Source organism: Pieris brassicae, chromosome 5 (genome assembly GCF_905147105.1).
Source record: "Pieris brassicae chromosome 5, ilPieBrab1.1, whole genome shotgun sequence".
NCBI classification, from domain to species: domain Eukaryota; kingdom Metazoa; phylum Arthropoda; class Insecta; order Lepidoptera; family Pieridae; genus Pieris; species Pieris brassicae.
The window spans coordinates 1,049,110-1,072,999 of NC_059669.1; the positions used below are offsets into that span (position 1 = coordinate 1,049,110).

The 23,890-nt window shown below is 34.0% G+C and overlaps 2 protein-coding genes across 5 annotated transcripts in view; one reads left to right on the forward strand and one right to left on the reverse strand.

Annotated features, from left to right (window-relative positions):
- Positions 1-23,890, forward strand: part of LOC123709223 (pre-mRNA-splicing factor ATP-dependent RNA helicase PRP16) — a 78,887-nt gene that overhangs the window by 8,467 nt on the left and 46,530 nt on the right. For 2 of the 3 annotated variants that reach the window (XM_045660350.1, XM_045660351.1), the window contains exon 11: positions 1,444-1,637. In XM_045660350.1, coding sequence (XP_045516306.1) covers positions 1,444-1,637 — 194 coding nt within the window. Of the gene's footprint in view, positions 1-1,169; positions 1,370-1,443; positions 1,638-23,890 lie in introns of those variants that run through there. The other variant, XM_045660352.1, reaches the window with a different exon arrangement.
- LOC123709224 lies at positions 3,700-8,136 on the reverse strand. 2 transcript variants are annotated; one of them, XM_045660354.1, is made up of 5 exons: positions 7,634-8,136; positions 6,919-7,094; positions 6,317-6,424; positions 5,737-5,829; positions 3,700-4,448 (listed from the first exon to the last, which is right to left on the reverse strand). In XM_045660354.1, the coding sequence occupies exons 1-4, from the start codon at positions 7,968-7,970 to the stop codon at positions 5,785-5,787; spliced, it is 666 nt and encodes a 221-aa protein (XP_045516310.1). In that variant the 5' UTR covers positions 7,971-8,136; the 3' UTR covers positions 3,700-4,448; positions 5,737-5,784. The 2 variants fall into 2 exon arrangements, with proteins under 2 accessions (XP_045516310.1, XP_045516309.1); XM_045660353.1 differs by lacking the exon at positions 5,737-5,829.

Here is a 23,890-nt window from a genome sequence, read left to right on the forward strand (position 1 = left end):
AAATATTTAATATAAAGGATGAATAACAAAGCCATTATTAATAAAAGATACCAGGGTTTTATAATATTTTTTAAGCATTTTTTAGTCGCATTATATATATATCTATTTGATGGTAATTTGTGTTTGAATCTGAAGGTATACGATACATGGCTGAGTTACGTAAATAGTTTTGATTAGACCGAGGAATCTGGAACTGTTGGGTTTGCCTTGTATTGTATGATGAAGGGGTGTGAAAAATTAAAAACGGCAATAAGTCAGGGCAGTAAATTAAACCGTTGCAAAATACGTGTAAAAACATCAGGTTGTATTGTTTACCTCTACATTCAAGGGATTCAATACCAAAGTATTTGCATGGAATGTAGAAACTATACTTTCGGAAATCCTTAAAACTTATTTTTTTTATTATTAAAATATTTGCGTGTTTAGAAAAAAATCTGATTTTAGTGGAAAATCCCAGTAACAAGTAATTTGACACTTCTAGCTACTTCTACTTTTTTTAAAGGGCTCTTACTGATGCAATTCGATCCTATCTCGGTCAAACGATGATTTGTTCTTAACACATATCCCTTGACAATTCGGACATCACAAATTTCAATATACATATATAAAAATGAATTGCTGTTTGTCTCGCTTAAGTGCCAAAATGGCTGGACCAATTTGGCTATTTATCGTCTTTAAGGTTCAAAGTTGGAAAACAAAATACTCAAAGCAGCAGTTGAATATTCCAATAAAACCCGTTTGGGAAATATTTGATGTGTATTTAGAAATACAAAACAGAATGTTGCGTTTCATATCTGTAGGATGAGATACGACCTCTTTGGTGTGTTTTAAAAATATTAATTTTTGACACAAATATATGGAATACGAAGTTTACCTGGACATCTCGTAAAAATATATATTAGGTTAGGTTAGTTGACAACAAGTTAACAAAAAGTTGATTATTTTTTAAATAAAATATATTTAATTAAACAAAGTATGTACCATTGCTATATATGCACTTTTGCCATCTTAAATAACAATTCGGACGGGAATCAATAAAATCTTTGAAGGCGGTTTCGATTACCTCATGATAGTTTTTTACCTCGCAAGAAGTTATCCAAATTTTGAAAAAATATAGTAATGTCTTAGAGCAAGGTCCGGAAGTACTTTAGATGCCTTAGACATTCCAATTGAAGCACCTCTAGTATGGTACGAATCTGTTGTGGAGTGTGTGGTCTAGGGTTGTCGTGAAGCAGCAGTGGCCTAGAGCGATTGACCAGCTTTGGTTGGTTGCTTTTCGCAAAACAAATGCACTAGTATAGCTAGCTGTAAAAAAAAATGGAATTCCTTACCAAAGAGAAGATATTTGAGGTCAAAGTCAATTTCTTATGTTAGGACCGAATATTTGCCTATATAAATATTATACCTATATAAATTAATAATTAACTCAAAAACCTTAAATAGGTGAGGAAGTAGGCTACGCCATACGTTTCGAAGACTGTACATCGCCCAACACGGTCATAAAGTATATGACGGATGGTATATTACTACGCGAGGGTTTACGGGAACCGGATTTGGACAACTACTGTGCGGTGATTATGGACGAGGCCCACGAGAGGTCGCTGTCCACTGATATGCTGTTTGGATTACTTCGGGAGGTGAGTGATAGATGATATTTTCTCTCATATCGTAAATATATTTAGAATTTATTTACATAATTGAATATAAATGTTGACTTCTGCCAGTGGTTGAATGAGTTCTCCGCCTCTTTTAATCGCCATATTGTTTATGGATTTGCAAGCAGTTTCTTATATAAAATTTATTCGAGAATTAGATTTTCTTCGAAACTATAAAAGCCATAGACATCTTAAAACCAATATTGTTAGTACACGACGTGATTTTTCGTCATATTGATTTCTATTACGTAATTTGCGTCGACCTGAATTGTCAGACTTAGAAGCAGTCTATACGATCTTCGAGTATGATAATTTTCGTTTTTGATAGTTTAGGTATAATATCCTATGCGAACTATAATACTTTTAGTTGTATTTTTCATGAAAAAATATTGTGAACGTTTTCGTACTCGGACCTCCCATCACTGGGTGAGATTCAGATAATTATGACTACTGAATGCCAGAATCAAATACATTTTTGAGTTGCGGGAGTCTCGACATAGCTTCTGCGTGTTACTCTAACTCTTGTTAGACATAGACTTAACATTTATTACTAACGGAACACACAAAAAAAATAACATATAATATTATAGAATATTTAAAGTACATTTTAAGTGTGTAATGTGTGTGTGTTGCGGTTGTTATTGGTCCTGGCACAGTGCTGGTCTTTCTGCCAGAGACCACAACAGTTTATGCCTCCGACGCAAAAAATGAAAAAGAATGTAATAATAAAAATAGTGAAAATTGATAGTCTTGGAAGAATTGTGTGTAAAAAAAAATTAAAAAAAAGGATAATTAATGAAAGAAAACACTTTTTTACCGGATTTAAAATAATTATAAGTTTATAATAATACGTAGCTTCAAGCCGGTAAAAAGTGTTTTCTTTTAATAAGAATAATTGTTACTAAAACTACTAAAAGAAATTGACAAATAAATATTGTAAACCATAAATTTCATAAACATATAACATACTAAATACGTGAACATTGAGTTATATAGGAATATTATGTATTAAAAAAAGCCATCACGGGACGCCTGGCAGATGTGAAACATCGACATTATTTTGTAAAAGTAATATGCAGAAAAGAACATATTGTGATAGGAACTAAATATGTCATAATGATAAAATAAAATATTACGATTTTTTTCCAGATATCGATGACTATTTATTGAATAAACATTTATTTTCAATAAATACAAAAATTTACGAATTTATTTCAAATCGTGACTACTTAATTCGTTTAATCAGTGACTTCGGTAATAGTTACACTACAACTATTATTACATTATTTTTATGTACGCCACACCGTACACACTACTGCATATAGACTGTATATATATACACCATCGTATAGCCAGAAATCGGTTTACGTGCGGCTATAGATGTTTCACATCAAAACAATTAAAACAGTAGGTATATCAATCGTTTTTTGAAAAATTCTTAAAAAATTGTTTCAAATAATCCGTGACGTGCAAAAGCGCCATCTAGAGTAGCGCCAATACGCAAACACACAATTGCAGTAAATATATATTTTGCCACAAGATGGCAGTGATAACTTAAATTCTACTTGCATTTCTGCATTCTGGAATGATCATTGCTTTTGTATATTTTTATCCTTATCTTGCGATTTAGATTAGAAGTATTACCTCCGTTTTGATATCGTCGAATGCTACGGTTGTTTTGTCCTTATCGCTCTCGTGTCACCTTGCAAATATGTAAACGTGACAAATTGACGAATACTTTTGAATTGTGAAATGTGATTCAGATTAAACGAATTTTTTAATCCTAATTGCGTGGATTAATCATCAGTTACTTTGACTTCTGGCACGCGCATACTCCAATATTATAAGGCAGAACAGTTTGTGTTTGTACGTTAGTGCAATTATTTGTCGAATTAAGTCGTGAAACCTCGAGGCACAGCGTATTATATACAATTAAAACATAATGTTGTGGTGACCTTTGTTGTATACCTGTTCAAATTGTGATGAGTCATAATAAACATATTATAACAGATAAGGTTAAACAAGGTTAATCAAATGAAAACACTATGTTTAACTATTTTATTTATAAAATGCTTCAATATAAATAGCTCATCAAACAAACGAGTACAAAACTCAACAACAGCCGTTCTCATACTTTATTACGTAGAAATACTTAACAATACTATTACCGAATACTAGACTGTAAGCAGCTACATTTATTGAAGAAAAATCTCGAATGTTAGAGATTTTTAATCTGTAAGCCGCTTACAGTTCGGATAGGCTATAATCATTTTCACAGATAAACCACAGTCTTTAACATGATAATATAATGTTTATATCCTACTAACATTTGAAGTGTCTTAGATAATCTACAATATCATAATTGTTAAGTCTACATGCCTAACGTGCCGTGGACACGACTAATTTCAGGAATGTTTAACTGTTAAAATTTGGTGCTGACCCATGTCGTTATAACAATACTTGAGCAAAATAATACATTTTAAATTTAGATCTGAATAAACCGAAACATCCACATTTGGACTTCATTCAAGCAACATTACGCGAGAGATTCCGGTAAAAGTTGTACTTATGTTGCAACCCTCGATTTCAATTGTCATGTTTGAATATAGAACGTTAAATTTAAACAAAGTCTATTTCCCCGGCCGAGGGTTGCCAGAAGCAAGCGTAACAAGTGCCGGCGTTGCCGGCCTGCGTTAATCAGACGGACTTTGCTTTTGGACGCGCGCTGTTCTGGCTGACTAGCATCACGCCCATATTCATGCCGATGTTGCCCCATTTCAGTGACTCGCTTATCTGTAACAAGAGAAAGGGTAAAATTATATATTAAAATCAACTTTTAATCTGTGGTTGTAATAACACAGACTAAAAATTATATAAAACTGTATGCTGGTGCTTCACTCCACTTCAATTGTCGTCTGTGGATTCAAAAAAAGAATCTTAAGAGTATAATCTACTATTATGTTACGATATCGCTTTGTTCTGGTCCTCACGTAACCCTTTCAAAAGACCACGTATTGGCTTCTGATAGACCCGTGTGTTTACACCGAGATACGTATTTAGAAAAAATATAGTTAATTTTTTTATGTATATTATAAGCGCCATTTTAAACGATTCAAATGATTTTAAATAAGCACTTGCCAGTTTTGAATCACCAACTCACCCAATTAACCTAAATTATTTGAATTAATTGACTTTTGTCGTTGATGTCACGGTTGAGCACTTTAATGACATTTCATATTAGTGTTGCTAGTTAAACTTTATATATATAAATCGTTTGTCAGATCTAGTCTATGGTAAACAAATTTTGAATACAAAATATTGTATTGATTGCGCGTGTATTCATTTTTCATATAATTTTTTTGTATTATGTCATCTGTGTAGTAGTACAGTTTAAATATAATTCCTTCAATTGAAAATTTTACATGGATTTAACACATTTAATCAATCCTTAAGCACGTAATAAAACGGTTTTATATAGTGAATAATGCCAAAAACTGCTGTTTTTATTTACGCTTTAGACATCTTATAGATGGTAACAGCTATTTTCTTGAGCTTGTAAATGAAGCCACAAGCTAAAACTACATCTGTATATAGAAACATTTTTCTATATTTGTAAACTACCCGAGCGTATACGTGTTATTCTATAATTGTCTTAATGTGAAAACGTTTGAGTCATTTTAAAATAGAAAAGCAAAAAACGCTTTGTAAAATATAGGAACATGGTTTAAAAATTTGTGTTCTATACTAAAATGTATACAATAAAGTCAAGGTCAAAAATCATACAAAAGGAATTGTCTACTAACATATTCTGAACTGAAATCTGATAAAAACGTCCTCATATATTGTATTTAGATTACGTTGATAGTAGTGTCTAAACGACAACCCTATGCAGTCTAAGGAGCGTAAAACTATTCAAACCGAAAATCTTTAAGTATAATTAATACGAAATATAAATCTCGTTGAAGTAAACAAACACACACATCTGCTAAAATGATTTAAGAAGAAAATGCAACACAAGATAGAACATAATATGGGCACATTGAATTCCGGTAAATCGAATTTTGATAAGAAAATCCCTCACCGATAAAATGTCGCCAGCTGTTTGTCCAAAGCGCCTCAACGATTACCATCAAAATATGATAATCATAGGTGTTTTCGACGTGGTTAAGCTGATCTGTAACAGAATTACTACTTTGTGCGATCTTTTATATTCACCCCAAAGTCCCATGCACGATCGCCAATGCGCCAGTCTTCAATGTTACCGATGACAAGCATTCTAAGAAACATGCTGAAGCTTACTGAAGTAAGCAAATAAATGGATGACTATGATATGAAAGACCTTCGAAACTGTCTTTACAAATTGCACAATACCTATTCAATCTTTAATTAAAACTAATCACTTTTCTCCTACTTTGAAGTGACTAAAAACACTGATTTGATACAGGTCAAGCCGTGACTGGTGAGTCTTTGCAGTCATGATTTCTAGGACGTGGTATATAACATTGTAACGACAGCTTATATGAACGATATTCATGCAATTTAAATTAAAAAGTTCTCGAACAATACAGAAAGCAAAATAGAATATGTAAATTGTTTCAATTGTTGGCGGGTAAACTGAAACAGTATTTTCCGCGTGAAATTTGTTTGTGAAATGTATTTACCTGTCGCATTCGAGCTTCTTGCGGCGTTTCACCATATCGGCACCAGTGGACGAAATGCAGCGTGTTATGCCAATTCCTCTCGAACCTGGACTTGGTAGCCATGTCAAGCTGCAATCAGTAGAAGCTCCTTAGTAGCTTGTCCACTGTTTTCCAAATAGAAAGCCCGTTGAGGCTATCTGAAATGAGAGGGTTTCCAATTCTGACGTCTGTCCTAGACAGGAAGAATCTCGAAGTAAGAAGAACCTTTGAACGGTTGACAATTCGATAAGGGACTGGTGTGTCGATACAATTTAAAGAGCTAATAAACGAAAAATTTGTTGAGCATCTGTTGTGAAATTGGGACACGATTTGCATTTATATTGACGTCGCGAAACTAGATCTACGCTACACGTATACATTTTCTTTGGTGTTTGTTTTCGCGTTCAATTGCTACATTATGTAATTTGTAGTCATTTTATCTACGTAGTTAAGTTGTCAATCAATGCGATTTCTAAACACATAATCGCGATTTAATGCCTCGATTCCCTGAATGACAAATGACTGATCGATTGGATTATTGGTAGGGGGGGCGATAGAATTGGAAACGACCGCTGGATTATTACCTTGGCTCTTATGTCCTTCTCACTGTTCGGAGTCTCCTGCTTGTCATCAACGTTGTTGATTCTTATGACGGAGTCCTTCTTCCAGAAGTTACTCAGTGTAGTCTTGATAATACGTTTCCTCACGCCCTTCTGTTGGACGGTATACACCTCTATCTGTTCCGGGTTTTTTGTTTTTTCTATTAACAAAAAATTTACATAGTATTGTCTTTGGTTAACGTAGCTTTTACACATTGAAAGAAAACAATAGGTCACCGTGACCACGCACGCTGTAAAGCACGCGAAACGTCGGAAAATTCTAAGTTTATAATAATACAAATAGCATTAATCCGGTTAAAAAAATGTTTTCTTTCAAAAATTTTACACTTAACCTTTTTTTAACATTGAAGTTTAAAGTGACACGACTTCAAATACCAAGGCGGATTGCGATTATGCTAATTAAATGCAGTTCAAACAAGTTTTATATAAACGAGTTAAGGCGCGGTAGCACGGTTTTCTAAAGTAAAACCCTATCACAAACTGGTATCACCGGATATAAATAAACAATTCATGCCTTGATCTCATTAGTGGGCGATCACATTGACGCGTACTACGATTATTTACAAACGTCTATGCACCGCGTTATCGGCGCACGACCGCTATGATACGATGCCAAGTTGTGCCATAACGTCACAATGTTATCTGTCTTAATAATTCAAGGTATTCGCGGCTCACGTACCTTTACCCTTCTTCCACATGGCAATGGCGTACATATGGTAGTCAGGGGAGACCACAGAATCTGGCGGCAGTGGGTCTTCCGCTCGTACTTCCAACACGAATCCGGACTCGAGGACCGCACACAATATGTTCTGCTCGTCATGTTTGAACCACTTGGTTTCCCTTAGCTTATGGATGGCTACAGACGAACCAAACTTCTGTTTCTTCGGTGCAAATAACGCTTGGGCCTGACTCCCGAAACGAGATAGCAGCCCCTTGACAGTGGGCGGCGGGGCTAAACTCTTTTCGGGCGGCTTGATTTGCTGGAAACTCCGGCAGGTGACGAACCTGGCTTCCATTGAACCCACTCTTAGGAATGCGAGAAGATTTCACACCGCTGTTTAGACTTAGTAGTCTGGCCGCGCTCAGTTCACTCTCACTTATGAGAAATGTACACGACACTTTCACAATTCGATCCGCGTGGTATCGTAAACACACGAGGACATAACAATACGGCTGCGTCGTAACGAAAGACGCGGCGCGCGTGCCGCGATACGTTATATACGACAGAGGGGAGAGAGGGGCGACGTGGAGGGCGAGGGAGCCCCTCCGGCGAGCTGCGGCCTCGTTAGGGCTGCTCGCAGGTCGATGAACGTTAAATCTCGATAAAACTTTTATTAGTGCGTCATTGCAGAATCGATGTGATTGGATTTAAATTGTTCAACAAATTAAATTTTAAACTTTGTATGTGATTTTGTATTAATTTTTGGAACAGTCTTTGTTTGACGGCTTCTGTCTAAGGTTTGCTGTGACATCGGGGTGAAAAATATTAGATTATTTTATTTTTACCCTCTATATATATGGGTATATATGCGAAGTAATTAAATGTTAATTGCTATGAAATGAATGAACGCAACCTAACTGTTGAAGAGAGTGCCTACGTCTGGCTATACTCGCGAGTCGTAACTACGACGATTTAGGTAATTGCCACGATTGTAAAAGAAAGGCTGAGTGAGCAGAATGTACAGCCTTGGCTCGTACATACTACAACATAGTTCATGTTGGAGGCTATCGAACCTTAAATCACAACTACGTGTTGCAAAACGATTGCTCATATACATCGATACATATTCACACCACTGCAATGCACTAGGTGACCTCAGCAGTCAGCTCTACCCTCCCCGCAGCTGCCCCCCGCGGCTCCGCATTCCGGCGCCGGGCGCACCGGCACAAAAACCGTAACTTATAATTAATCTTACAAGTTACGTGACCACTATTGATGTTTTTTTCAATGATATTAGTATCGTAGGGGAATTGCAGACAGTTCGCACAGTGAAAGTTGTAAAGGTTTGGTCCAGAAATAGAAATGTTAGGCACGATGTTATATATGCTTCCATATGATCTTTATCCCTTCATACTAAAGTCATTTCTGGCATATTACGCTGTGCTGACAAGAGACAGACGAAAGCTTTATGTAGTGTAATACGTCTTAAGCTTTGAATGAGATTAGAGTGAGGTCTAATATTACTACGTAACAGTTTTGTCTGCAACTTTGTGTACATCACACACAAACGATGCGTACTCAAAAGTTTAAAATAAATATGAGCTTTTATTCTGTTTTAATATTTTATTTATTAAAGTTTAATTGAGTTCATTAAAAGATTCTTGACTTGAACTATCATATCGATAAACATATGCCTAATTCAGGTGTAAAATATGGACGAAACGAAGATTTTTTAATGAATATATACTAATAACTATTGAGTTTCATCGGACGTCAAAGCAGAATATGGATTCCACCTGTACCACTACGTCCGTCGTTCCACAACTGAATATTTTTATTCATTATTACGGAAGGCCAGGCCTTCTGTCAGTTTGTTCCCTGTTATACAAAAATACTATATTTTTCGCTTAAACGTCTCCAGTAATGAAGTATTAAATGTCCTTATGTAATTTCAGTTCAGTTTTGGCAAATATTTTATAATATTATTACTCAAAATTCACGATAATTGAATTAAGTAGGTGATAATGAACATTCTTTGATAATAAGTGAAAATATTCTTGTCATTTATGGATTTCTAATCTTAAGATAAATAGGCTGTATTAGTTGCAAAATTCTAATGTTTTATATACAACTGCCACGATGAATCCGAACGAACAAATTTTTAAATAAAACATAATACGCCTTTTTCCCGAAGGGGTAGGTAGAGGACCAGAGATCTTCGGCTCCCTTCATCTTCTTTTATCACATTCACACTCGTCGCTTATGGGTACTTTTAACTAGTCTCTAGTACCTCCTGGATGCGGTCCAGGAATGACGTACTCAACCCGACTTCACCATCCAGGGTTGCCGCTTCTCATTCATTTTGGCCAAACCAGCTAAGAATTTTATTTTGTATCCCAGTCGGTACATTCTCTTTTCACACTGCTCAGGCATATTATTATTACTATTTTCATTTGAAGTTATTACCTTGTGTCGACATTTCACTTCACAGCTTGGTTGTCTGGATAGAAAATTTATGGCATTTCATTCAAAACGAAAATTCTGAAAATATGAATTTTAATGATATATGTATTTGGACTATTGAATTATTTGGGTGACTTTTGAATAATCGAATCGAGCTTCCAAAAGTCGTCAAAGGTCTATCTAGACATCAAGTCTAGATTTTTACCAATATTACTGGAAATAATAGTATCACACACGTTTAAAAACACAATACAGAAAAAAAGCGTTTAATAGACATGTACGTTTACAAATATTTTGAATTTAAAATTATAACTAACTGGACGCTTGCCTTTGGCAAGTATGGTTATGTAAATGAAAGTTAGTGAAAATACTTTTTTTTCTACAATAAAGTTCACAAAAGAGCATGAATTACAATCTAGCCTATTTAATATATGTTGACTTCACTTTGTATATGTATATATATGTATACTATACTAGGTGAATTATCTCAATGGGTTTTGTTCTCTTTCGGCGTCTAGTTCCTGTTGTGTCTAGGAGTTGGATTGCCTCGGAATTCACATGGCTGTTTAAGTGAGCTAAGACAAACCGTTTCGCCGTATTTAGGACTCTAAAAAGTGAAAATGAAACGCACATTTGAATCGTTAATTGTATGTTAAACGATACAGTGTTACCTCTATATAACGACACTGAAGCGACTGTGCATTTTATGGCGTTATAGAGTGTCGTTAAATGGAGAGAAGAAAAACGTATAGATAATCCATGAACCAATTTCTTAGAACGTTCGTATGCATTATGCCGACAGTCGAGTCAATTGCTGTCTAGGATAATAAAGCTACATAAGAACGCACAAAGCTGCGCTAGTTTTTACTAATTTTAACAACTTAAAAAGTAGTTATTACTCAATTGTTGTCGTTATTGAGACTGGGTGTAATGCTATGTAGAGTGTATCATTTTATGGAAGACGGGCTAAACCAACCAAAGCCAAAAGAGTTCAATGTTTTAGGGAATTCGTCGTTTAATTGAGGGACGATACATGGTGTTTCACTATATATTCATTTAGAATGATGAGAAAATGCTTACAAGTGAGACGACTGCGTCGTTTTTCCTAGGATTTTTTCCGATATTACTAGAAACCGGTAATGATTTAACGGAAGTATAGCTGACCTCCTCGAGAGCCTTCGGTGTATGAGAATATATCAATGTAATGTTGCGCAAGAAAGTGTTTATCAAAAGTAATGCGTCACTATGCACTTATCTACGGAATAGATAAGAGAATCGAATTCTGTTGGCAATTATGAATCATATTTTTATATATATAATTCTTCTGTACGTGTGTACGCCACTGAACTCCTCTTAATCGAGTGGAACTATTTAAATTATTATTTTTTGTATAATTATGAATTTCGAACCATAAGTCAAAGTCAAAAATCATTTATTCATATAGATGCACTTATGAACGTCAAAAAAAGAAATTTGCATTAAATGCTTCTATGTTTGCATTTACTGCCAGTTCTCAAATCGGCGTAGAACGGCAGAGAAGAACTGGCAATAAACTCTCCGCCATTCTTTTTAATTCACAATTTTTTGTTTTACACGACTTTTGTTAGGAGCTGCAACTATTACACCACGTTCCACATGACATCTTAATTAAGTAATTAATAATATAATTCAAAAGAAAGATTTGTCCTATATAGGTAGGCATGATGAAATAGGAGCATGCACTTACTTTCTCGTGGGAACAACACGCAAATACATAGTCGTAATAACTAACATACACCGCATACACGAATTCAAGTCCCACCAGTCACCACAAGTAGCACCCGTTCACGAGTATGACGCATGGCCAGCCATCGTCCCCCTCGCCATATTTTAGGGAGAGAGACAACCCGACGCATGGACGCCGAATAACCAAAATAAAACGTAATTCATCATCAACCGATTATTTTTGGTCCTTCCTTCTGGACTTAGAACTCCACCATTTGTCCTCTCTGCATCCACTGGGAGACAACCTCCTTGTCTTTTGTTCTGGTCTGTTCGAGGTCTCCATTCAAGGAGCCTGGACCCGCCATCTGTTTGATGATTTTATGTCGCGACAGCCCTCACTGAGTCGCTCAAAATGTGTAACTAAATGGACAATTAATAATTATGCAATTATTAATTACGTTTCACCCACTGTGTCTGACTTGATTTTTGAATCCAAGACATTCCAGTTTCCTCAAGAAATACCTTGTTCGTACGTCCGTTAATTGCGCACCGAGAAAGAAGCACGTTGAGACACACGCTTCACTGTATGACATCTTTTAACTCGTGGTTAAGTTTGTTGTAAGTTTCTGAAACTTAACGAGTTTGCTTCAAATTCACGAGTTTAGCAAATCGCATGAAACTATTGAACGCTAATTGATGTCGAAAATAATTGGAATCGTGCGTTGACAAATCGTTAAATTAATTGAACGTGACTTTGTCAGTAATATCATTATCGTATACTAAAAATATTTTTGTGCGTGACTGTACTTATCGATAATATGAGAATATATCGCTTCCTGGTTTTCGCCTTAAGTGATGTTTTTAACTAAACGATGCATAATTTATCGCAAATGATTTTTGGGTGTCCTAACCTGTTATATTTACTATGTTTACCGCTATGATCAAATGATGTAACACTGTATTATAAATGACACATTATAACGGGATTAAAACAAATTAAGAATATTTAATTCATAAAAAATAATTTGAATTCGAATTGTCGTAATAAAAAGACAGTAGCACAGATTGTAAAATAAGGCTTTAATTTCCTACTAAGATTAACATTTATTAGTTATACAAAATATATCTTAAGTTTAGTAATTTAGTTTAGCAATTTTAGTAGGAACCCAGCGATGTCAGACAATTACTATTTAGTATTTACCAACGTCTCTATCAGTCGTTGATTTGCGAAAACCTCTATGTATTTACACGGAGGCGCGGTGTGTCATACATCTTGACTCATGCCCTCAGGCCCTTCATTTGTTTTGGATACAGGTAGTGTGTAAAATATTTAACAATCCAATATTAAAACAATATATACACGTTCGGGCTTTTCTACATATCGCATGAAAACATCAATAGTTTTCACAGTGATTCGGATATAAAACGTGCTAACTTGTATAACATTTACTGGCATTTATGTTTCGAGGCCACAAAATATGCTCACTTTGCAGTGTTTTACGTTAGTTGCATTTTGGTGACCCAGAAACAAATGCATGCTTGTCAGGTTAGGTTAGTATAAAATTCTAAAAAGGCAGCAGCACACTTATAAGCACAGGTGTCCAAGGATGGATCAAACTCAAACTCAAAATATCTTTATTCATATAGGTATACAAGTTCACTTATAAACTTCAAAAAATTAATTGTAAATTTACATTTACTACCAGTTCATAAGTCAAGGGCGTAGAGTGGATAAGATCAACAATTATCTGTCAAAAGACAACTCTCCCCGAAACTTTACAGCCGTATTAGAAAACATATTTTAAAATATAAGTGTCAAATCATTTATTTCCATTAGTTATATTAAGAAGGCAATTTAGAAAGTTCAAATTACAAGTCAAAAATATTAAAAAGAAATAACTTTAGCTGTCCCTTCTATAGGTAGTTTCATATGGAGGAAGTAGGGGCATGACACTCCATACTCTTATAAAATAGTTTTTACAATATTTTGTTTACATTTGATAATTATATAGAAAAACCTTGCACCTAGAAAATATACTCATTAAAAACAAAGATAAAAAAACCCTGCAAAGGGCCGGGCAAATCGGAGAACTTTTACCGATTGAAATAGAATAAAATTGTATTGTCGGTAATTAAGGTCGGTGGCAAATATTTGTTAAATGAAATTCTTTGTTTGAAGCTGGGTAACAAGTGGCTTTTATTTTAAAACATGATCTTAACAAGATAAAATTAGGTAATGGGGCTGGATTAACAAAAAACTTGATTCATTGAAGTGTTCTTAAATGTGACACTTATGTTATTGGCCATTCTCAGAAACGAGAATGGTAAATAACAATTTATGAGTGTTGTAAACAGCTCATTTTGTATGTGTATGATTGGTTACATTTTATTGAAGCTTATAATTGTTCACTAAAATATACATATATGTAACTTAAGTAATGTTAGGTTACATAACTCGGTATAATAAATTTTAACGTATTCGTTACATTAATTTAAAAACATTAAACTAAAATTAAGTGCAAGTGTTATATTAATTAGGTCTGTGATAACAATGTTCACTGTTTCTGTTCCAATTATTTATGGATTTTTCAGTATGATAATTGGTTTTTATTATTATCTCCGTCAGGCAACAGAGACAAATCAGTGCTTTATTGAAATGATATTGTTTGCACCGGAATATTGCCAATTTTGCGGCATTAGATGGCGTTAATGTGGCAAAATTACTAGAAATTCTAATAATAATATCAGCTAGCTAGGCTGTACATTTTTTCGTTTTTCACTGTCGTTTTCTTTACGCGTATAGCGTGCGAATTTTATAAATTTTCCCGAGTCCCGTATAGAGTCCGAAATTATCGCCAGACGTGGGTATTCTATTCAGCATTATAAGCATTGCATAGCTTCTCATTTAGCATAAATTTATTATTTATGTTATACGAGAGTAGTATACTTAATATTGTTACATTATTTAAAATATCCCGTTGGATCAGAAACCTTACATTTTGGTCCTTCGAGTCGGACAATATCTGATATGAAAGTATCACAATTGCTAAAACACATTGGAATCTTCCGAGTAAATAAGGATAAACGATTTCTGTTTCTAAAAAATTGTTTAAAGACGTCATGTTTTTAAAAAAAAGATTTTAATATGAAACCAATAATTTCTCGAAAGATTGCGAAGACACTTTAAAAGGTGACATCAAACTTATTTTCTCCCTATCGCGTCCTAATGCGTCATTTCATTCAAGAGGTTGTTTTTTTGTTACACTACGCAAACTATATCTGCATTGTCACGAAATTTGATAGATGTGTTCGAAATTTTCCTGAATTCATAAACTGATAAGAAGTTGAGAAAAATATTAAGTTTTCGTTTGTGTAGCAAACACTAGGAGTGTAACAACTGAACTAAAATAATTATTAAATCAGTCTACGCGTTTTTGTACGGTTCAACAACTACCTTTCGAAGGTTAAGATATATAATTATAATGTTTCTATGTATATCTGATATAAAACATTTATTTGACGTTGCAAAAATAACTTCGGATCGATCTCTCTGTGTATTTATTAGTAAGAGCATAAATAATTTAAAAAAAATGCATTGTAAAGTGGCTATCTGATACCTTATCCGCATTGTTCAGCAAAGATTACTAATAAAATCTAAAATGGAAAATGTGTTATATTTTTTATTAGTTTTGGAGTTTACTCCTTAAGAAACGATTTGAATTATGAGGAGTAAAATCAAGTGTAACACGAAAAGTTGAGGCGTTACGTAGAAAGAGACGAACATATATATCTGTAGGATTGAACTCATTCTCTCTCTAAAATTGGATTTGTATAAATTGAACACAATTATTATTATTATTATTTATATTGTTTCGTAACATACTATATGTAATACGCTTTATTGAAGTAATATAAATAATCCGAATAATTACAGATATATGTTTGTTTCCTTTATCATTTTAGCAGATGCGTTCATTTAGCCTTTTTTTCTATTCGATATATATCATAATTATCGTTCGTAAGGAGTAAACTAAAATCGTGCGTCGTAGCTGACACACACATTTTTTTTATTTTTGTAACAAATGTTTACTATAATTGTCATGTAATCTAGGTAGCCTGTAACATACACTAGATAAAGGAATCTATATGATGTGGCCAACTTTAATAAATAGATAGCACAACCGCCACCTACCGTGTATAAACTATAAATAAAAAATAGACAACATTTATTACTAACAAAACACACACACAGAAACACATAAAATAACAATAATCAAAAATAAATAAAAAAGAATGAGAGATAACAATTTTTTAAAGAAAAATGTTTAATTGTGTAATGCGTGTGTGCTGTGGTTGTAATTAGCCCTGGCTCAGCATTATGCTAAGGAGCAGAGTTCTTCCATAGCGATGGTCATTCTGCCAGAGACCACAGCTAGCTGCTGTGGTCTCTGGCTTTGCGCCTCAGTTGCAAAAAAGGATAAGAATCTAATAATACTAATACTCAGTAGAAACAAATAATAATAATAGTAGTAGTAAAAAAATGTAAACTAAATAAAAATAAAAAATTATAAATAAGAATATGTGAGATTTTTGTTGAGTAACAAGATGTTTTTTATAACTGCGACGAAAATTTGATTTTAGTTGAAGATTTTTCAACGCAGGAGGGATATTATTCCAACATTTTGTCTATATTTAAAACTCCCTCGAACTTAATGTTCGTATTAACTCTGTATGGACCAGAATAATGATTTCTACAATTACTGACACACCAGTACGGCCTCCAATCATTTTTATACAAAGAAAAGCACATACAAGGCCTACACAAAAATGTTATTTATATTAGTGTACTGAGTTGTAATAGTAACATAGCAAGCAATCTATGACGAAAGATATTGCAACAATGCTAATTACTAACATTTGTATGACGAGCGTGGATGTCAAAATTAACAGATAGCAAGTTGCACATAAAAATTACACGTGCAAATGGATTTTTGAAGAATGATTACATTTCGTATTCACTGTATCTAGTGTCCATCTGACTCCAATAAATATAACGTAATTTAAAAAAATGTGTTTATTCAAATATTACGTAAGCAGATTGACTGCAATTTAAAAATACTTTCTGACCGACAACATTCCTATTCATTTTTATATACAGCCAACGATCATAGGTATGAATATGATCATACATATGAAATGATAAATTGGATAACGCTAACAACGAGAGTACAAAACAAATCTTTTTTGTTAGAAGGCAATACTAAAGTAAACATAATTAACAGAGACTAGCCTGCCCTGCCCTAGCAAGCTTAGAGCCTTAATTTTCTCAAAAACACGGCGGATACATTTGAACAGTATTAGTAGATACGTAAGTATTCAGTTAATCCTGATTTAGTTGCGTTCACTACTCAAGGTCGTGTTGATGTTGTAAATCTTCTACTCCACAGCCATAGCGCCTGTGTAACACTAAGGCCCGTAAGGACCTTAACTTGGTCGGGCCAGGGATCCAGCACGTACAACACATCTCAAACATAGTGGTGTGTAACTATAGGATTTCATTGTGTGTGTGTGTATATCTCCTTAATTTAATAACCCACTTATGCAATATAATCTCATTATGCCCTTGGAGTAGTTTCATTTAACTTTGCTACGTTATTTGTAGTGTTACAGAGATTTCTAATAAGCCGTTTTAAGTCTCTAGTAAACAGATTTTATATGTAATATTAATCTGATAATTATCTATTAAACGCGTCAATTTCTATCTATTCCCTAGCAATAGGAAAGTGAAGATTCATATCTCAAATAATTTTAATTCAATAAATACAACCAATATAATAATAATATTTGCAAATTCTGTCACACATTAAGCGTGTAAATTTGTCCTACATAAGTAAAAGGTAGAATTTTACATAGTACTTAGTTACATTATATTATATTATCAAATTAATAATTATTAGAATATGTTTTTCCAAAGGTTGTACTTAATGACTATTTTTAAAAACAGTTGATGTGTGATCTACAAATTAAATTAGGTTTTATTAACTAGTCTTTCTTATAAAATCAGTCAGTGTTCATAGGCGTCGGAATCGAAAACCCGTGTTATTTATCAAGGATTACACAAATTTAGCATTTATAGTAGATATTCTATTAGTTGTGCGAAGGTATAATTGATTACGTTGCGTCTTGTCTTGTCTATGGATAATATAAATCCATCCGGTTCCGCAATTCGTAAGTGGAAAGAGTTTCGATTCGTAACTCAAATATACTAGATTAGAAAATACAGTTTAAAAATCGTTCGAAATGAAAATTACTGTACTTGTATTATTTTACAATGTCAAAGGTAAGAAAAACGCAGTCCTATCAGCGTCCCTATATAGATTATGAGTTTATACTCTTAGGTATTTGTTGTACGAAAGACAAAGGAGTCGAAAAACGACACTAATAAACAGAATTGCACCATACTAAACGTCTTAACACTTATATCTGTATCTATTAAGTGTATTATCTTATCGCTTAAGCTTCCACACATTCTCGTAGATACATTGGTTTGGATTAGAACACGTGAAAGGGATTTGAGTTCGATATCTACATAAAAACGAATAGAGTTATTACTAGTTCATACTGGTTAATATTGTCTATTGACGTCACATTCCTTCCCCACAAAGCTGTTTATGGAGTTTTTACTTACAATAAAGTTCACAAAGTGCGTTACATGAATTACAATCTAGCCTATACAATAATTATGGAAGTAATTGATTTCTACAATACTAGTTAATAGTTTAAACTAAGGTAAAGTTCATTAAAATATACACTACACTAGTCTTATTAGCTCTAAAGGTTAGTACTCTTTAGGCGTCTTGTACCTGTTGTATTGTAAGGTGGATTGTGAGGCAGTTCCATCTCCACAAAAGATGTTTCTGGGCTCTTTTAACACCCAGTCAAACCTGAAATGTATTTTTAATTTATGTTACTGTGTAGTCTCACATAAATTAAAAATACATATTTTTCAAATAATAACATTTTAGAAAATATTTTCAAAAATAAACTTTTTTTGTTAAATTGACCTAAAACATAATTGATAAGACAATTGGTACTTGATTTTGTTACCTATAACACGAAACTAAAATTAAATATAATGTATAATTAAACTAGATACGTATAACTTAAATATTGACTAACAAAAACCATTGCTAAATCTCTACTTCCGGTGACGCAACGACTCCGTGATTTCGGTCACGTAAGCTTTGTGAGCCCTTTAGAGCAATACAAGCACAATATAAAAGCGTAAAATTTGAAAAAATAGAAGAAAAAAGTACTTTTTGTACAAATAGTAAGTTGGTATAGGTTTTATTAGCATACTTTGAATGATAATAGAAGATCACTATAGACAGACTTGCAACTGAGCACCAGTACCATTACCACCAAGAAAAGAGTGTACCAATTCTTAAAAGGCCGGCACTTGCGAGCCTTCTGTCAATGCAAGTGTCCATGGGCGGTCAGGCGATCAGGTGAGCCTCCTGCCCGCTTAAAAAAAGACAACTGCTATTATTATTATGGCAATACTACACTACTTTTATTAAGTTACAAATTTACTTGAATTAAGTCGTTTAGGTTTTGTATAACTAAACTGTCTTTTATTGATTGACTTTTATATCATCTGTCATTTGCTGCTCTCCTCTAGCGGTATTTATTATCTGTGAATAAAAATATTATGATTGTATATCCTTTTAAAACAAGTGACGATTATATTATGAATATAATTATGCATTGCGTGATCGAGGTAATTATTACATACACACGTGTAAATGTTATATAAGAAACATTAAAAATTTCACAAATATACACCGGGGAAGGCGAGGACCTTTACTTCGTACTTCGCTCACTCCAGTGAGCTTCCGTCGCGCCCTTCAGGTGATTGACCACCCCGCGACGGCCCAAGCCGAGGTTCGAGTCTCACAGGAGACGCCCTTGCGCTAGCCGCGGGATAAAACGCCATTCTGGCCGAGCTACGCTCGTCAAAACAGCCCGAGCTGAGCTGTAAAGGCCCTTAAGGCCAACAGCGAGATTCCATTAAAAAACACACACACAAAAATAAGCTCCAATTAAATATTGACTAATATGGTGACATGTAGTCGCGCCTAATTAGCTCGTTATCATGAGTACAACGTGTCGGGTGATACTGAAGCGGGAAACGTCAGTCAAAACACCTCCTGTGTTGGGAGTGGATGCCCAAATGACTTTTCGTGATCATGTGGACATTAGCAGGAAACTCACTAATATTAAAGCCATCTTAAGCTTGTACAACGCTTTGTTAAGAAATATGTTAGAGTGTAACGCGTCTGTTTGGGCTCCGCAAGAAGCTAAATACGGCCTTACGTTGGAGAACATACGGGATAGATTTAAACGATACCTATACAACAGACTGTGTGGCGTCTATCCCTACTATCCTTTAATATACTTAACATAATGTGTCCTAGGGATGGTGGGGTACAAAAAATTGTAAACCAGACGATTTACAGTTGGCCTACTACGTAATGAAAGTATTTCGGGGGGTAGTGTCCAACTCAAGTGTGCTCCAAGAACTCTGCTTCCTTGTACTTATAAGATATGTGCGAAGGCCATGGTTATTTACGATACCAAAGGCCAGAACGAAGGACTAACGACGGCCAAAAGTCTGTTGCACCTAGTGAATCCTGTCTCCGACACTTTCGACATATATATATATGTTCGCAGAGTGAGTTCACAGTAGGAATATTATGTATTTAATATTATATTTTATTTGACATTATCGTATTGGCATATAGTCTGTATGTATTTCTGTAAATAAATAAATATTTTAATATAATAGTTACTGAAGTACATTTATATACAGCAATATACTCGTAGCATACGATTTTAATTGTAATACTAAGTATTTTTTGTATTACATACATTTAGTTATGTTAACTAATCAGTCTTAAAAATAATGTAGTAATATATTTTTTACACGCCGAGTTGCCCTAGGTCATGAATTGAGGGCGACGGCAGTGTACACGCCGAAAATCACGTAGGCCGGTTAGATTTAGATGGATCTCGCTACTTGAGATAACGTTAGTTTTGTGGAATTTTTTTTGGAAAAATTCGTAGCCTTTAAGGTGAATGACCCTTAGGAACTTCAGAAACGTTAAAGAACAATGCAATGCCACACGCATTTTATTTGTTTTTGATGTTAACTATTTATTTATTTATTAACACTTCGTTGCATACAGAAATACATTTGACGTAGTTAAGAATTGGAGGGCAACTGGCGGCCTTATCGCTTTCGAGCGATCTCTTCCAGGCAACCAGTGTGAGATTTTTTTTTTAATCAATTAGATACGGCAAGCTCAAAAAGTGCAGAATACATAGGAGATATAGACAGAACGAATGAAAAAAAAAACAAAGCAATTAAAACATATGTAACAAGACAGTAAAATGGGAAAGAAGGTATAAGAAAAAGTGCGCATAGATCACGATAATTTTAGATGAGTTTCACATCAGTTAGTACTAAAGTTAGGGATACGTTGTGGACAGGTAATTTTTGTATAGTAGAGATTTAAAGAAAGAGAGGAGTTAAACAGATAGAGACAGATACAAGCCGTCTTACAACAACGACGCTGAAACCATAGCTGCTTTACGGCCAAAACTAACGTAAACTAACTTAACGTTTATATCAGTAGCTATAACCAAAAATATTTGTTACTATAGATACATAGTCGAACTTATTTTATTTTCAATCCTAAAACAGCAACTTTTAGTATGCTTGAACAAACATATTGCGTTTAACGAAACGCGGTCCAGAGGGAAGGATCTCGCAAAAGATGACGTGCAAACTATTGTCGAATAAACAATCGGGTAGCAAATGTGTTAAATTGGCATGCAGATTGGAGATTGATCTTTAGATATGAATTAATCCAAGATTAGATTTAGACTTAGATTGAGGATACATTATTAATTTTGGGCGTTAGAAGTTTTTAAAACCGATTGACGAGACCTAGAGAGATTACCCATTACAGCAATACAAACTATACCATTTTTATTATAAGTTTGAACGTTTTTATAATATTAGTATAGAAATTGATAAAACATAGGTGTACTACATTTTATTTAAAAATCATTCAAATTTCTCAGGTTCTTATAACTATATAACTATATTTTACGCTCCTTCAATAGATTTATATTAGAAATTCCATCCCACAGCTCATCCTTCACAGGCAATTCGTTTAGTATCTCCACCATTAAGTTATGGAATAGGCTGCCCAACACCATCTGATTGGCTACCTCCCTAACATCTTTTAAAACTATTCTACATAAACACTTCTTAATCATATCCTACTTTTCTCAATCGTGAATGTGTAATTCTTGTATTGCATCGCCATTCCTGATCCGTGATATAATTTTTTTAGTTAGATTAAGGTTTTATATATTTTTAAGTTTTTCCCTAACTATGGTTGCCTGGAAGAGACCGCTTGTTAGCGATAAGGCACCCAGTTGCCCCCCTTATAATGTGTATGTATTATGTTATCTGTGTGAATAAATAAATATATCAGGATCTTTGTAAAATAGTTTAAAATGTCCTGCACTCAATTATATAAAATTACATGTTATTTGCTCATTGAGAACAGTTGACAAAGTTAAGTTGTCCTGTTAACTGTTTACATATGTTTCAGTTGCTTTGTTTTGTTCCATAAGTTTTGTCTTAATAACTATATGTCTTAAATATTTTTGCACTTCTTGCTTACCTCATCTAATGTAAAAAAAAACTCACAGCGATTGCCTAAAGAACGCTCGAATGGGATAATGTCGGTTATTTTTTCATTTAGATATGTCAAATTGTATTTTTACCTACAAAATGTTTAAACTAATCACTGACGTCATCGCTCCATACTCTATACAATCCAATTTAGTCTACCTATTAATTTTAATTAGAAATAGTTGACACGGTATAAATCTACATTAAGATAAGGCATGTCTTTCAAGCGTCCTTGGCAGTGTTTGACGTCATTGCTCCCGCGTCAAATAGCTCAAGGACCGACTAATCAGGTCACTTTCTTCGCGAACTAAAACTCTCAGGTCAATTTATTTTATAGTTTTCTAGCTTGTTGGTGCATACTGTTTTTTGGGTCAACTAAAGGATTTCTAGTTTAAGGCTAAGAAAATCGTGTCATAACGTTATGAACGTAAATCAAAAGCGTATTCAACATGACATGAAGGAGTCATAAGTAGCCGTTCGTTATTACGTAAGCACTATAGGGGGGGGGGGGTCTTTTAGTTTCTTATTTGGTGATTACGTCAACAGTAATTATTAACTTTGACACATTTTACTCAAACATTGTCTATGCTTCGAGGAATCCTACAAAAGTTATTTCGTTTATGTACTATTATTATTATTTTTTTTGCGGGGATTGCTTACTTTTTCTGACAAGTGGGGGGGGGATAAATCTGCTTACTTAATACTTGAAACTTGATTTACTAAGCTGTTTTAAGCATGAAAGTCCGGAGATTTTTCTGACCATGGTAACATACTTTAATGGGAACCATTCCTTTATAAAATCTATATCCTTATTATACAAAACGTGTGCAGTTGTACCATAAAGAATGGTTTGGTTAGCAGTTGATACACAATTTTATATTAAAATAATTAGCCCTGAGTGCATACCTCGTCTCTTATCCTTAACAAGGACAAAGGCACACAATTGTCAGTCTTAAGGATATGAAGAAATTATATTAGTTTGGGAACAATAACAGATCTATGCTTCTGATATTTTGCCTTTCAATAGTCACAAAACGAACACTCACTACAAAATTATAAAATTGAGGACGTAAATTATAACAAATATAATAGGCAAAGAGGTAATCAAAATAAAAGTACGTCTAACATTATTCGAGTGAAACAAAGCAATAGGGAAGTGATTCAAAAATGTGGCGATCAATCTCATCAAAATTTGTATTTTGTATTGTGAACAGCAGTTATATTTAGCAGCTTTTCTATTGGCTATTTGTTTTTATATGAATAAGCTCATAGCAAAGGTTTCCTGCATTGATCACATTTTCTAGATTTTAGATTAGATTAGAGAGAGATTAGATTTC

Bases quoted from the DNA above. Each gene is read 5' to 3' on its own strand.
- LOC123709224 (XM_045660353.1), bottom strand. From the start codon at position 7,970: ATGGAAGCCAGGTTCGTCACCTGCCGGAGTTTCCAGCAAATCAAGCCG. The intron at 7,095-7,633 runs GTACGTGAGCCG...TTTTGTTAATAG, and splicing joins CATGTGGAAGAAGGGTAAAG to AAAAAACAAAAAACCCGGAA. The intron at 4,449-6,316 runs GTAAATACATTT...CTCTTGTTACAG, and splicing joins AAGAAGCTCGAATGCGACAG to ATAAGCGAGTCACTGAAATG.